Raw genomic sequence first — 15,931 nt, forward strand, 5'->3', positions numbered from 1 at the left:
TTAGAATATTCTGCCACACCATGGTGATTTCCCTGGCCAGATCATTGTCAGGCTTTGGATTTGGGTCAGATGTTGTCAATGCAGAAGGGTTCCTGTCTTGGACCCCTCACAAGCTCTGTCAAGTGTAGTAAGAGCTGGAGTCATATTCCCCACACCATAGCTGGTGGCAGCATGATAAAATAATTTAGGTTAGGATTCCCCATGAAAGCCCAGCAAGTGGCAGAGCAGCTAATTAAGATCACTTGAAGACATTTCCTATTTCTGGGATCTGACACCACCCGCAGATTTCTAGCTTTGACGCAGCATCTGTGGTCTGCAGAGACTCATGACGCATCTGATTGAGCCCGAATCAGCTGAACTGAGGACACAGTGTGCAATTTCACAACCACCTCTTGCAAAAAAAACCCTCTTTAATCTAAAAATGCAGGGTTTACGCACTCACAGAGTTTCACTGATTTCTGTTTTGATTGCCTTGAAAGCAAAGCTTAGCCTGGAGGAAGTCTGCAAAATGAAACCAAAGCACTTCATACCAAAGTCTCTCCGCCAAAAATAACAGGATTCACACAATTCCAGTTCTGCTTCTAATTCATAGTCTGATGTTGTCCAATAAAAGGAAGAAGCAAGGCTTGGCTGTTATGACTCTTCTAATAAATTGGATTGTGTGGAGACTGACTGCAGGGCATGAGGGCTGTGTGCTGAAATCACTGCATCAGGAAAGAGAAAGTAGGGTTTGATTGACAAGACGTCTGACCCTGTAGAAGCTAATGGATTTTTCCCTTATCAGCTAATCATATGACCCTGCCTTTACTGCAAGGCAACAAATAGCTTTTTAAGACACAAGCTTTAATACCAGACACTGATTACATTATGTTATTCTGTATAATTAGATTTGGCCAACTGAAAACAAGTMGACGCCTTGGAGGTTTTGTTTTCCCACAAAAAAAAAAAAAAATCAGATAGGCTACTGCACAGTAAACAAAGCCTGGAGCTGCGATTAGGATGGAGGTGAGAAGCCTGCTGTGTAGCTCTACAGGGGCTGGCTCTGTATCCCACACAATTAAATACTTCCTATGAGATAAAGAGTTTATGGAGCCTGAATTTATGTATCTGATAGCAGGAGAGTAAAGGATATGTAGCAAGCAAGGTGTTATTAAAAAGCCTTAGACAGAAAAATACTTAGAAGACCAAACCCAGTGCTTCTCTGGACAGTGGGAAGGCTGGGTTGGAGAGACCGTCTTTGCCACCAGCTTTTCTTCAGTAGGACCCAGGGCCTAGATCTGAGCACGGTGATGTGTGGAGACATCTGGTGCTGTCCTCTCCCATCCCTCCTCAGCAATGGACAAATAACACCTGCAACCATTAGTTAACACATTCACGCTTCTCGTTACAGCCAGACTTTCAACTCCAGCTCTTTGCAATACTGCCGCCCTGTCTCCTCGCAGAGCATCACCAGCACTGACTCAGGAGACAGCGAGGAGAATTACGTGGCAATGGTAAGCCTCTTCCTCAGAGGGCCTCCAGTGAAGATATATGTAGTCCTGGGGGGACATATATTCTTCCCAGTGCTGCAAACACATTCGTAGCTCTTGACTGTGGAAGCACTGAAATTGCTCAGATAGCACAGTGATGAATGTAGCATACAACCTTACACAGAGCAGTGGCTTTTGTTCCTAAAATGACACATCYCATTGGGGTTTTGACTGTATATGAGAGCAGGAACATGTACTACCTACTTTGCCAGGAGTTAAGAGGTGATAAAAACCTCTACGGATTCTCACAATGTATTTTCCTGATTTAAGTAGGGTTTTTTTCTTTTTTTTCTTTTTTTTTCCCTAGTAGCTGCTGACCTCATGTTTACATCTAGGGCAGGGGCTATCAGAGCAGCAGCAGGGAGTGGCACTGGTTACAGGGAGGGGGTTTTGTCTCTTTCGACAAAGCTGCTGACTTGAAGCATATTTTTAAGGTTGTGTAACTAACRGGGCAGAGGAAATCTGCGGGCCATGTAGCACAGCTGTGATTTGTGAGGATCCCAACGCTAGTCCGGCCTCACTAAGGTGTGGTTCCAGTGAAATGCTTAAGCCTACATCTGATGTTAGGCATGCAAACAAAATCTGTAAAAAAGCAACAGAACTGCACCAATGAATCAAGTTAAGAGTGTGCACTTATATGATTTGTTAGCACGGGGCATGCACAACCCCACTGAGTCCAGTCCCCCAGGAGTTTTGCAGACCCTGGCCCCAGAGAGGACCTGGTACCAAAGAGGTAAGTAAGGACAGATCCAGGCTGGGACCTCTGGTGAAAGTGCAACCAAGGCATTTCTTTGCCAGATTTGTGTTGGTACTTTTTTTTCTCTTTCCCATTTTAATGCTCATTATCTCTCCTGTCTCTTTCCTGCACTAGCAAAACCCCATTTCTGCTTCTCCTGTTCCTAGTGGCACCAACAGCCCAGCACCTAAAAAGAGTTCAGGGAGTGTGGATTATCTGGCCCTGGACTTCCAGCCAAGCTCGCCAGGACCACACAGAAAGGTACTGGGGATTTCTAAACTTCTGATTAAAAATAATGTGGGTTTTTTTAGAGGTTTTTATCCACAGAGACTACAGTATGGGCCAGAGCCCTGGGCAGGGTTAGTAAGTGGCATGGTAACCTCGGAGGCATGAATTTTATCTGAGGATCTGCTATATTTATGCTAGGTCAGGATGASTCTTTGTTACATGCCTGTCAGCCTTGCTGGAGATATAACCAAAAGCATGGATGTTTGAGGGGTTTCATGGGTACTGATGAACACAGAAATCAAGCTATAGATKGCAGATTTTGTGTTAGGCCTTATTCAAAAGCTATCAGAGGACATTCAAGAAGTATCAGAAGAAATTTTCTTTGCTAGAGCTTCAAAACAGCAGTCTTCAGAATCCTGGCTTGGGTTTTCCACATGAGCTACTTCAAGGAGCTCATTTAGAAAATGCTGAGCATCTGTCTCTTGCAGATCAGGTGCTTTTAAAGGGCACCAATTGGGCAGAAGAAGCACAAACTGCTTTCCAAAAGTGAAGTTCCTATTTAAAAGCCAGATTCTGTTGAGCTGATCAAGCCATTGCAAGAAAGAGCTGTCGGGAACGGGTGGGTCGGGAATGGGATGCATCTTCCAAATATCATGCGGAAACATGGAAGGGGATCCTCCTACAGACCCAGCTGTCAGCAACTTTTCATTAGGTTCAAACATGGGGAAAACATGGCCTTAAAGCGAATCGTGAAAAACAGGTCAAGAAAGGACCTCAGGGCACCTCCATGTCCAAGGCAAACCATCTCTCCCTAGATGACAGACAAGATTTAAAAGTCTCAGACGATGGAGATGTCACAACCTCCCCAGCAAGGCCACATGCTAAGATGAAGAAGACACCCGGGGTGGAAGAGTGGCCTGGGGGGACCAGAGGCAGGTCCAGCTAGGTGCAACCCTGAGCACGTGGTGGGGAAGAAGAAGAGTGACTGGCTGATGTGTGCATAAGCAAAGCAGCTCTTGAGCCAGGGGATGGCACAARGACAAGGTGTTTTTTTAAACCTTTATGGGAATCATCTGCGAGTTGGCCTCAACTTTTTCAAACACCACCTTGTTCCCTAGGCAAACTGCCCCACTGGTTAGCCCTTTTCATTATCTGACAGTAGTCCCTTGATTGTTTCTTTCTGCCCAGCAGTATTTCTGCARGTATTACCAATTTAAATAATAACCTGCCCTGGAAAGATGGCTTTAGCCCATTAAAAAACATCAGTTGGCTCCAGTTGCAGCTGCTGCATGTCCTCTGAAATACTTGTAGAGAAAGACAAAATTCCAGGCTCAGGAAACCATGGCAAAAAAAAAGAAATCTCATCACCCAGCCAGTCTCCCGAGTGAACCTGAAGGTGTATCTGTTGTTTTGGGGACAAAAATAATTTAGTGCCTTAACTCTACAGAGTCAACGCAACTAAGAGGGATGGAGTTGGGAMTTTTTTGTGTCTACAGGATCTTTACTTGCAAGAAAATGAGTCAGATTTGACTCTCAATCCTGTGCTGCAATATCAGCAGTTAGAAAGCACGACTGCAACCAAGTATTCACGTTTCAGAGTTAGTTCAGCAGGTAGAAACCAGGTACAGCTTTTGTCATCCTATTGCACCCCAGTCCCATACGCACAAGACACAGAGCAGGGTGAAATCTTTTATCCAAGACCCGTTGAGAACGAGGGAGGGTGGTGAAGAGCTCTTGAGTCTTCAAGAAAGCATGGGAGCTGCAGGTATCCTTGCTGTACCCACGGTAAGGTTGCAGGGAAGAAGACAGAGGCCCGGGGTGAYGAGCAGGGAAGAGAGGGAGCTGAATGTGTGACCAGTCTGTGGCTGTGTTTCTCCTGCCCACAGCCCTCCACCTCGTCGGTCGCCTCGGACGAGAAGGTTGATTACGTGCAAGTGGACAAGGAGAAGACGCAGGCCCTGCAGAGCACCATGCAGGAGTGGACTGACGTGCGGCAGTCCTCAGAGCCCGCCAAGAGCACGAAGCAGTAGTGCCAGCAGCAGCCCGGGACGAGCATCTAGACAGGCAAACGTCCAAGCAGTTTTCCCAGGCTGGGGTCCCGTGCGGGGTTGCCAGTGCTGCTTGGGCTGGTTTCTAAGACTGTTGTCTGCAGAGGGGAGGGGGTCTTCATTATTTTTTCCTTTAAGACAAAATGAAACTTAATTTCAGGGGAAGACTTGGCAGATACTGTTTGCCAGTGATAAAGACCAACTACGTTCAGTGGCTAGGTTTGTGCTTTAGCTGCTGGTTTCACTATCCAGGAATTCTAACTTAGCAATACCAGATTTCGCCCTGCACATCTTTTGCTTACAGCTATTAAAGCCACTTTGTATGTGCTAACACTGCACCATCTCTCCCCGTCTTCTTCCATACTGTACCCCCAAACCATGCCGTGCAGGTTTGGCAGCATCTCTCATAGGACATCAGTTCCCCAGCTCAGATTCCCATGCCCCCTCCATATGGTTGCCCTCTACTCTGACCCCTCCTACCCCATCCCAAAACTGAGCAAGGACTATTCCTATGTCTTTACTTTCCTTGTCACATTTCTTGTAAATAATGATGTGTTCAAAACGTCTGTGAGCTATTCTTCTCCTGGTGGGACAGTCTCCGTGTTTATGGTTGTGGTTGTTAACTGTCAGGAGCTTGAAGAGTGTCCAAAGCCACCAACTGAGCTGGCTCTGAAGCCCAGAACTCACCCTCCGCCATACATGTGCAAACACATCATCACATGCTCACACACACGCATGCACACATGAAACAGGAAGGTTTGTTGGGGTGTCTTCTTCTTCCGCTGATGCTTTCCAAGATCTCTCAAAGACAATGGGTTGGAGAGATCAGCTTCTGGCTGCAGAATTTAAGTTCTGACCACTGCCTGTTTGAAGCCAATTGCCCATGAATCTGGCCCTAAGAACCAAATTCTGCCCTTCGTGGCAGCAAAAGAAGCCTGTAGAGGGAGAGTCCTGCATCTGTGACCATCATGAGAAGCTCTGTGGTTGACTACTAGGAGCAGGAAGAGGCTCTGGAGACCCTTGTGTATTGTGACTGGCGTGAGGATGAACGAGAGGAAGGGGGTGTGGGGCTGTGAGGCTGTTTGGAGAAGGCAGATGCTGTGCTGGAGAGGTTGGACTTGGGAAAGAGGACCGAAGAGGTGTTTCTTGGAGGAACGGAGTGAAGTAACTGAGATGTCAATCGGTGGTGAGGCCTTAGGCTCAGGGAGAGGCTGTACAGGAGGGTCAAGACAGAGCGGGCACTTGGGTGTTTTCACGTAAGCTTTAATGTTGCACTAGAGGTGGTTTGTGCTGGCGCAAAGGGCTGAACTAGGTGTTTTCTCCCCGTCTTTAATTGCAATAATTCTGTCGTTTCTTCGACATAGCTAGGCGGCTTGCTGATGTTAATGACCCTGGGCTCCAGCTAATGATGGGAGCCTGCTGTTCCCCCTCCCAGCTTGCTTGACATATCCAGGCTTTGGGATCACTCCCTGAGCAGCTGCTGGGCTCAGAGAGTCGAGAAGGAAGAGGCAGCTTATTGCAGAGATAATAATTCATGATCTCATAAAAACAGGAAGGACTAATGATTGTCATGTAGCAGCATGATTGCCAGACTGTGAGCATGGACACGGATAAACAGACTGATCACGAACTGAGAGCCAAACGAGAGACATTAGTAAGATTAGGTAATAATATTTATTCAATAGCTTGGACCAGCTATTCTTTCTTCAAGTTGAACCCCTCCCAATGCCACTGGCTGGATGTTTCGCCAACACCATCAAGAAATGTTGATTATTGATACTTAGGCTTTAACACATCTCTTTAATCTTGGCCTGAGTTTGGAAAGATCCAGATATGACCCACAAGGACCTAGGATGCCAGTCCCTTTAGAGCTGGATGCTGCCTTGCAAACTAAGTCTCAAATTTCCAGCACCAGTTTAGATCTTCTTCTCCCTTACCATGAAAGGGGAGGATATTAGTGGAAAAACTCTGATGACCTTTTAATACATTGCAATGTTGGCCTTTTACAGGAATAATAAAGCAAATATCCTAACGCTCATGATAGAAATAAGAGTCATCTAGGGGGAAAAAAAAAAAAGAGAAAGATTTAGCACAGCCATATGCTTTCTGAAGGTCAAGGAGTGTGTTACAGCCTGCAAGGGCCTTTGCCTCACATTGAGGGCTTGCACGCTTGCATAGTGAGATAATAAAATGAAGAACAGAGTACAGTACTTCGTATTTCTATAGCCCCTTTCATCACCGCATCTCAGGGGAGACTAAACATTGGGCCCGGTCCAGAGCCCACTGAAGTCACTGTAAGGCATCCCATGAAATTCTGTGAGCTCATTAAAAAGACATGGACAGACTGTCTGGTCTTGGCATCAMACGAGTGCCTGTGAAACGGGGAGAATAAGCAGAAAGAAAAGCTGAGCCCACCGACCTGTTTTACATTCACCTAACAGAGGGCACTGGGCAACACAACACCACCACCAAAAGCACCGTCCCTGCTGAAAAGCAAATTTGACTTCAGCAGGAAGACAATTTTCCTATTTAATCCTCCAGACTATTATGACGAACACAAAGGAAGATCAAGTCGGGGGGAGAGGGGCTGCAGCGCACGCTCACTGGCCTGTACTAGTGAATGTATTTACTCACCTCATATCACACCGAAATGCAGCACACCTCTGGTGTGGATTGCAGCAGTAATTTTGGGAATAGCACCCTACGCTGCCGTTTGGGTCTCTCTTGGTAAAACAATGCAATTATTCTAGAGAGTAAACTGAGTCCAGCTCCAGGCAAAAATATCCTGAGCCAGACTCAAAGCCTGGAGAAATCAAATGATAACCTATGCTCAAACTGAGCCTTTTTCTCTGCCCTTGTGACTCAATGCCTCACACACATATCCAGTAATTTGAGGCACAATCAGAAAGTCATTTCCCCTTTGTACGAGCAAGGTKGAAAGGAGAAGAGCTCTGGAATTGAGAATAATATTTGCCTGCTGTATCCTGAAAGCAGGGAGACAAGGGGGAAGCCGCAGCAATGTTTATTTCTGATGATACTGTGGCTTGATGGACAAAATAACAAGTGGGATGCTGTTTGGTGACCTGGTGTCCTTCGGTTGTGGGATTGCGTGCAGTACCGACTCCCAGATTCAGTCCAAGGGGGTAACTGAGAACTAGAGAGCCCTTCGTGATACTGGAGAAACTAGTCCTTTTCCTCCATTTCCCACAAATGTCCCCATTTGTTCACGGGACAGACACCATCAGACACAAGGCATGGGACATCTCTTTTCCCCAGCTGAAAACTTTCGATGATTTCCATGTCAAACTGTCCAAATGTCAGGATTGCTTTCATGAGCATCCCCAGTAACTGGCCCTTTACATTTAGCAGTCCAAAGGAGCCCTAAAATAGGTGCTTTGCAACTGCTGGTTGTGGTGAGGTCTATGTTTTCCCTTTCATGTTGGTCAGAAACAGACCTTTTCCTCTTTTTTTTCCTGCCGAGCACCAAGCATGTGGCCCCTACACACCAAATAGTAACTATGCACCCTGTGCATTGCACTGCCTCATCCCTATAGACATAACTCTGCTAACCCTTCCTGAGCCCGAAAGCAGCCAAGTAATCAATGGCTACGGTAGAAATAGTCATTCCTGCTGGTTGCTGAGCTGATTACACCAGTCTCCGATGATTAATGTTTGTGAAGTATTTAGCGTTAAACCATATTGAAAAGCAGCTGGTTTAATTACACGGACTGCCAAGAACTTTGTCCTGGAGGCRTTAAGTTTATCACATTCACTCTATACTTGGGTGCTCAAGTAAGACTGACTCTTTTGTTAGAAATAGGTATTTTAGGAAGCTGAGAACATTGCAGATGATTCATCTGAATTGCAGGCAAAAGGTCTGGCTTGAGTCCATACGTCAAAGCCTGTCCTTCAGCTGGACTGTCCCGTTTAAGAAAAGGGGTGTGTGCGTGTGTGTGTGTGTGTGTGTGTTCATGGACAAAGGCTGAATGTCTGACAAGCATCCTGACCTTTGCATTTACTCTTACGAAGTATCAGGGCCAAGGCACAAAGCTTTCCCCTCTTTCAAAGCTGGCACTTTTTAAGGCAGTATGGTTCCGAAAGTGTGTGTCCCTTGTTGTGAGTGACTGACTATTGCTCCCAGCTACTCTGGCTCTTGAAATGTGTGAGCTGCCTTGTAATCAATTTGCTCAGAATTGCCATTTTASTGTTTGGTGGGAAATAAATTTCCTGCTATAAATGGATGACAGACTTGGGCTTAGTCTGAAGTAGGAGAAAGAAAATATGTGTGTGAGTGGACTGTTCAGAGGCAAAGCTGAGTGTCGGACAGACAGAGCCAAATCTGGAGCCAACACCAAAAGGTGACTAAGGCTTGGGGTTGCGGGAGGCTAGTCAGGATGGATTTAAGACACAGGTCCACAAGCCACTGAAGAGGGTCGTATCCAGGAGCATGAGATTGGGAGGAGATAAAGCAAGGGTGAGATAAAGCAAGTCAGTGAGGTTTGAGTCTTGGTCTTCACATAATCCGTCCTTGGCATGAGTTGCAAGTCAGATTTAAACAGAAGGTTTGTGAGTTGTGTTGAGAGGAGCTTCTGATTGCTAAAGGTCCTGAGCTGCCTTAAGGGGAGCGTTCCGTCCACTCCTAGATCTTACCCAGGGTGATGCAGCTTCTGGTGGTCCTGCATGACTCTYCCGGATGGGGTAGCCCTGCACCCAAGGCCGTGGCACTCCTGTCCTGTCAGGGAGCCCCAGGATGTGTGCCCCAATATGTAGCTGTGCAGGAGAAGCCCTCAGAGAAAAGTGGTGGGGACCCAAAGCCCAGGCAAAGAGCGTGGTCAGATCAATGCCAAAGGGGGCGAGGGCTGAGCCCYGCTCTTTGTGCAAGCTGGAGGGTGCCCTCCTCTGCATCTCTCTTGGGCTGGTTGGCGTGCAACAGGGTCACGGTTTTGACCAAGCACAGGGTGCCCAGAGAGGCTGTGCCATCTCCACCCTTGGAGGCTTGCAAGACCCAACTGGATCAAGCCCTGAGCAATGGGGTCGGATTCCATCGCTGACCCTGCTTTGAGCGGGAGGTCAGACTAGGGACTTCCTGAGGTCCTCCTAGTGTCCTGTCAGCCTCATAAACAGGGCCAGGACCTCTTCTCCAGCTATGATGCCAAGCAGCAATGCACGACTCACATACCTAAGGCTAAATCTGCCCCCAGCAAATTGACCTAATCCACCCTGGGGCCATCCTTTGGACCTGGGAGAGGGCTGGTTGGCCCAGACCAAGGCATGCAGGAGAGAGGCTGGCCAGGGTGATCAGGGGACAGATCAAGGTTGTTAAATTTGTTAGGATAGACATCACCCAGGGCTCGCTGGAGCCCTGCACAAGTCCYAGCACCCTGGGTTTGCACTCGCTTGAGCCTACCATGAAAAGCTTGCTCCTTTTGGCAACCTGCTGAGACACACAGACAAAGTTCATACTGATAAGGGAAGAGCTGGCTGTCAAGGCTGCAGGGCTGCAGGTTTTTCACCTGGGGGCCAGTGGTTCTGCAAGGCTGAACACTACAAGCAGGTCTTCTTGGGAAACGAGGGGGATAGAGCCATGCCAGCATCTCATGTGTCATTAGGCTTTAGTAGAAAGAAGTTCCAATAGCTCCTGGGTCCCGGCTGATCCTTCTGGCCTGGCAGCCGAATAAGAGGATGGTTAAACTGAAGTCACACTTGGTGTTGCTTCAGTATTTTCCCAGCTTGTGATGTTGCTATTCCATAAAAGCTGCACTTYACATCATGTTGTAGGRATGGCTTCTGGGTAAGCCCAGTGCYGCTGCGGCATGCCTGTGGAGAAGCCCCATTTGCAATGGGAAGGGCAAAGAGCAAAACCTAACCCGATCCCCAGCCGGGGTACGGGGCCAAAGGAAACAGCTGGCCATCAGAGAGTCGTCACTGCTGTGTGAATACCCAAGCRATTCAGCCTGCTGAATACGGCCTCTCTTGAGGGACCTTATGCCAAGCCTTAGTGTTTTCTCTCAGAGCTCCCCAGGGCAGAGCAGAGTGCATTACTGCCCGGAAAGTGCTAACCTGCTCTCATTCACGCATTGATCTCCCGACTGTTAATGAGGCTCATGCAGTTAGAGATCTACACCTTTTGGTAACGATTTCTTTCTTGGACTGGAGCAATTCATCCTTCTGCCAGCTTGTCCTTTGTTTCTCGTCCGTGTAGTCAGATTTTGTCCATGTAGTAGATTTTATCTCCTTGTTCACAACTCCTAGAGAYGTATTACTTACTAATAGGGTTGCTACTTCAGTGGCTTCTCTTGAGAAAACTTGATATGTAGCAAAGTGTCATGAGRTATAGCTCTCGCCCTGCCTGCCCACAGCCAGCTTGTCCTGGCATGTTCCCTGCATGCATCAAGTCCAGATTTCAACACCAACCAGCAACCTGTGGACCAGAAACTGGGCTGCATGGCTCCATCTCTTGAGCTAAAAGAGCTTCTCTGTKGACTTGCTTCCCATCAGAGGGCTCTTAATTTTCTATGTGGCCATTGCTAAGAGATAACGGGTGCATTTCTACATCAACGGGTTGACTACATGTGAGAGGTCTGTCCCCCCAGACCAGGAGATAAGAAATCATTGTTTTTATTGCGGTTCTTTGGGTGACACCACACTATATCTTCAGAAGGGAAAGGGTTCATTTGAGCTCTTGGTATCTGACTTTCTCTCCGGTTTGTTAAATGAAGATTTTTAGTACTTGTTTCCCCATCTCACAAATGTGTTGTGAGGTTTAATCAGTCAACATCTAATGATGGAAAGAGCTGGTTTGAGTCTGCACGCTGCAGCAGGGCAGCGTGTGGTGCTGACACCCTGCAACATTGTCAGGCTCACCATCACACAGGACATGAAATCTCCTGTTCTACACAACTCATTAAAACCCCCATCCTTAATTGCCAAGTGGGAAGCATTTTCTCTCGAGTGAGGGGGTGAGGGGGAAAGCCTTTTGCAGAGTTTTGAYGTTCTGCTGCCGTATCATCCCCAAAAATACAATGTCTCTTTCGAGAGCGCTTCTGAAGTTGTGGCCGAAGCCTGTCCCATGCAGGGAAAGGGAGCAGGACCGTGGACTCCACAGGGAGTCTGCCAATGAGTCCCGTAGGGTTAGGACCAAACCTTTAGAGTAGGACATCCCACTCAACCCAGCCCTTGGTGAAGTCAACAGCTCCCCGTTGACTTCAGTGATCACTGCGTGGGAACGACCCCGTCTGAATTAGGGTAGCTTTATCCGTTTGTTTCTTCAACGGCTGCGAGGGGAGTCGGAGCCCTGGCTTTGAAGCCATCGCACTGGCAGTCTATTCGCAGTGATATTTTTGTGTGTTTTGAAGCCTATGACTGTTCTTAAACAGGAGTATTTTTAAGTTTTTTCTCCATTTGTAGAAGGAAGGACAAGAGTAATCTGTGGCAAACTGTACAGTACGTGTCTTCTTGTGGTGTCACTGTTTGAAAGGTTATTAAGTTTTCAAATCACTGTGGACAGCTAATCACTTAAGTTATTAATTTATTCTTTGGGGTTTTGTTGTTTTTTTAAGTAATTTGAAACAATTATTTATCCTGTAAATTGGTCTTGAGTGAAACCTAGATAATACTTTTTTTGCTGTTAATAAACATGGTACCTGCCTGACGTGAAGGTGATCTCATTTTTAAGTACTGTATATGCAGCGGAAAAGCAATGGGAAAATAAAAGAATAATAATAAAAAAGACCTCTCTCACTGCTGACTCCAAAGATTGATTCAGGGGGGAGAAAAGGGGTATTAATTTCCAGATCGGTGGAGTTATGTGGCTCCTTTAAAGCATTCAGAGCATCTTCCAGGTTGTGTTGCCAAGTATCTCCCCTCCTTCAGCTCCAGGTGTCCTGCCTGGGCAGTGAGACTGGGGCAGATATTGCAAGGCTTGGGGTAGCCTTTTAGGTAACGCTGGCTCTGTCTAGGCTAGTAAGTTAAATAGACCAGGTCTGTATTTGCTGACCCCAAGGGCAAGTGGCAGTGGGGTTCAACAGGGTCTTTGCACATACCTGGTCCTGACCTCCTGCCCAGGCACTGTCCAAAAGAGCTGGCCCAAGTCAAAGCCATGCAGGGAACASACCAGCGCTTCCCATGCCCAGCCCCATGCCCTGACTTGGGTTAATTTGCTGGTTCAGACCTTCCTAGGACCTCACCAGGAAACGAAAGGCTAGGAAGACAGGGTCTGAGCCTTGACACGCTCGCTGGTGTAAGCCTTGGCAGGGACTGCTGGATCAGGGCCCTTTTCTTCGCCCTCTGTTTCGAGTGGTCACGTTAGTGCATGGTCTCAAGCTTTGCTTGTCCAGCCTTTGGACGTCTTGAATYTCTTTTTCGTGTGCTGTCTCTTTTGTGCGTGCTTTTCTCTTCAGTCCATCTGTCCCTCATTAAATGACCTCAGAACAAGTCCTGCTGTGTGGGTGAAGGTACATTGGCCACAGACACCAGGTAAGCCCTTCCTCTAACCCAGTCAGATCCTTCTACCGAGAAGGGTGAGGCAAGAATGAGCTGGCGGCAACATTTGCCAATGCCGTGTCTTCTTTTGACACCAGGTGCGATTTGGGCGTGTTGCTGCAATATAATTATCTTGCACATGCACCCACAGCTCAGAAACAGCATGGGAACCTACACAGCCCGTTGCAGGCTCCGGGCAGTCCTCACTACGCCAGCCAGCACCAAGGGTGTTTCAGACCCTTCAGCCTGTGCCTTCCTCCTGCCGCRTCGCCTACCTCCCCAGTAAATCCAGATTTCGGTGCTGCCAAATGCCTTCCCCTCCCGAGAGATGGGCACTTCACATCCCCCTGATCCACACATAATTACAACTGCAAAGCATGCAGCAAGTGGCATCTTGGTGACATTYCGGTGGTGCTGGAGGTCTCCAAGAAACCGGGAATATCTCTTGGCATCCTGAGCCCAACGGAGGAAAGAAACTGCAGTGGGAATGCCAGCTATTGCAAGCAAAAAGACCCGGGGTGCAGATGTCGCTGCTCACCTGACGTGAGAAGGGGGAATGAGCCCAGGGTTTGCCCTACACAGCCTCAGTCCTCGGCACCTCAGGGTAACTCCCGGCGTCACATCTGGGATGGAGCAGGGGCAAAATGAGACACCGAGCCCGCCCCTAAAATCTTTCCAGACCGGCTTTTTAAAGACTTTTTTCCAGACTTTTTGAAATTGGCTCTGATTTCAAAGGAGAGGTTTCTCCATGTTTGCTGACTGCGAATCTGGTTCCCACTGGGAGCCGGCATGGCTCGTTTCGAACAGGCARTGTGGATGCTACCGCCCTGCTTTAGAGGCTTCACAGTATGGGCATGGGATGCTCCACATCGGTTAGCCCCAGTGCCAGCAAACGGTCCCGGGTATGTTTGATTCCCTGCTGCAGACGATGCCAGTGTAGCCAGCTGAGCCTAACTGAACCCAAAGGAAAGCGTGAGGGGATGTAAGAAGCACCAAAGCAATAGCGTGAGAAATTTGCCATTAATACAAGAAGTGCTGATCACAGAAGTAACATCTGGGTTGTACCCTCTGCGCAATAAATGCGGAAAGCAGTGTAGGACYGGCTGTTGCCACACACGTCTCTATTTCACAGGTCACATCCCTTGCCAAAATTCAGAACAGTTCTGTAACAAAGGAGTTTCAAGCAAGCTTAAAACAAAAATATTGGCAACTGATCACATACACAAAGTGGAAAAAGGCAATCCTTTTTCATAGAAGGCCATCAGTGGTCAGGAAGTGGGGTGCAGGTCCACCCTGCTTAACATGCAATTCTCTTTTCGGTTCAACACCAAGTTTAGAAGAAATGAGAAGTCTGGATTGCCAGCCACTTAGGAAGCATTCACACATTGCTCCGTCTTTAGTCAAATCTGAGGCACCGAAATGCAATAGATCAGTGTGCAGTTTACATTAATATATATATTAATAATATAGCTATATTATTATATTACAATAATGCAATACCATAATAGTATACTAATATATAGTATATTAATAGTATTACTAATGTTATAGTATATTGATATTATTGCTGGTATTAATAATGGTGGTATTATTAATGTAGTATATGAATATTAATGCCAATAGTAATGTATATTAAATATTTAGTAAATTAGTCATTTTTTTTTTTTTTTTATATCTATATGTATATGTAGAAATTATTTGGGGGAAAAAATCTTGGAGCAAYTGTAGATAATACTATGAAATCACAGGCTCAGGGCTCAGTCCAAAAGGGAAATCCAAWGCTAAGAATTATAGGAAATGAACAGAGCCCAAAACAGACAACCTAATTACACCCTTGAAAATACCCAGGCTGCGATCCCGTGTTGAATCCTGCGTGCGTTTTGGGTCAGCTCATCTCAAAAATCTTAGAGTAGAACAAGAAAAGATATTTTCGGGGAAGAGCTTAGCAACAGCAACAGCTTCTCCGTGAGGGACGATAATGAACTGGGACCTTCAGCGTCGCAAGGAGACTGTGACAGAGGAATTTGCAATCCCAAATGGYGTGGAGAAAACAGAGAGGGACCAATTATCCTCCTCTTCCCACGACACAAGCTCCAGGGAATAACTAATAAGCACAGACTCCACTATCCCACGTTGTCTTACTTATTTAGGCCACGTTTCCCTGTTACTTTGATTATCTGTCTTGATTATCTAGATTAGGAGCCAACCAAGGCAGAGACAGTCTCCCACAAATTTAATGTACAGCACCGAGCACAGCTGGGACCAGGTCTCAGTAAATGCCTCCAGGYGACACCGTAATGCAAAGAAGGAAGKCAATGTGACCTTCAGGAAGAAGAAAGCTTTAGGAAACCTCTTTGGACAGGAGGTTTATAAAAGATTATTGTTAATAGCAGGAAATACTGTACTTTTTGTATAATTTCAGCTTTGGGTCCATATTTATTTCCCATTAGCACTGCTTTAAATCTAGYTTAATTCCAGCAAATACAATAGATACCCTCCGTTATTCACATACATAATCCCTTTAATGGGATTACAATCTGCCAGTGTAACTCAGATTTGAATTTAATGCAGTATGGTTCATAACTAATTTAGTTTAACTAAAATTCTTCAGTTTTGAAGGCTCTTAATTTGTCTCATATTTTATATGCATGTGTATAAAATAGAGGATGAGATCTTCAGATTGGGGTTTTATTTTCCCTTCTCTTTCATGCTGCTGTATTTATGTTTAAAGCACAAGGAAACGTAGTCCAGCCAGCGGCTCTGCCAGCCAGGCCACAGGGTATTCAAAGGCAGGAGGACCTGAGAAATTCGACATTTTAGGGGTTGGAGCACTCGTCCGGCAAGGGGAAACCAGTCCCTGCAGGTACAGCGACAGGGGAAAAGCTCCCGCCAAAGGGACACGCACCCAC

The 15,931-nt window shown here is 46.7% G+C and overlaps 1 protein-coding gene across 1 annotated transcript in view; it reads left to right on the forward strand.

Annotated features, from left to right (window-relative positions):
- GAB2 (GRB2 associated binding protein 2) overlaps positions 1-5,111 on the forward strand; it is a 51,690-nt gene extending 46,579 nt beyond the window's left edge. The window contains exons 8-10 of the mRNA XM_026063853.1: positions 1,391-1,493; positions 2,401-2,526; positions 4,380-5,111. Of these exons, the coding sequence (XP_025919638.1) occupies positions 1,391-1,493; positions 2,401-2,526; positions 4,380-4,523 (373 nt within the window). The 3' untranslated portion in view covers positions 4,524-5,111. The remainder of the gene's footprint in view (positions 1-1,390; positions 1,494-2,400; positions 2,527-4,379) is intronic.
- Positions 5,112-15,931: the final 10,820 nt, after the last annotated feature.

The sequence above is a fragment of the Apteryx rowi genome, unplaced genomic scaffold (genome assembly GCF_003343035.1).
Source record: "Apteryx rowi isolate R43461 unplaced genomic scaffold, aptRow1 scaffold_101, whole genome shotgun sequence".
Lineage (NCBI taxonomy): Eukaryota > Metazoa > Chordata > Aves > Apterygiformes > Apterygidae > Apteryx > Apteryx rowi.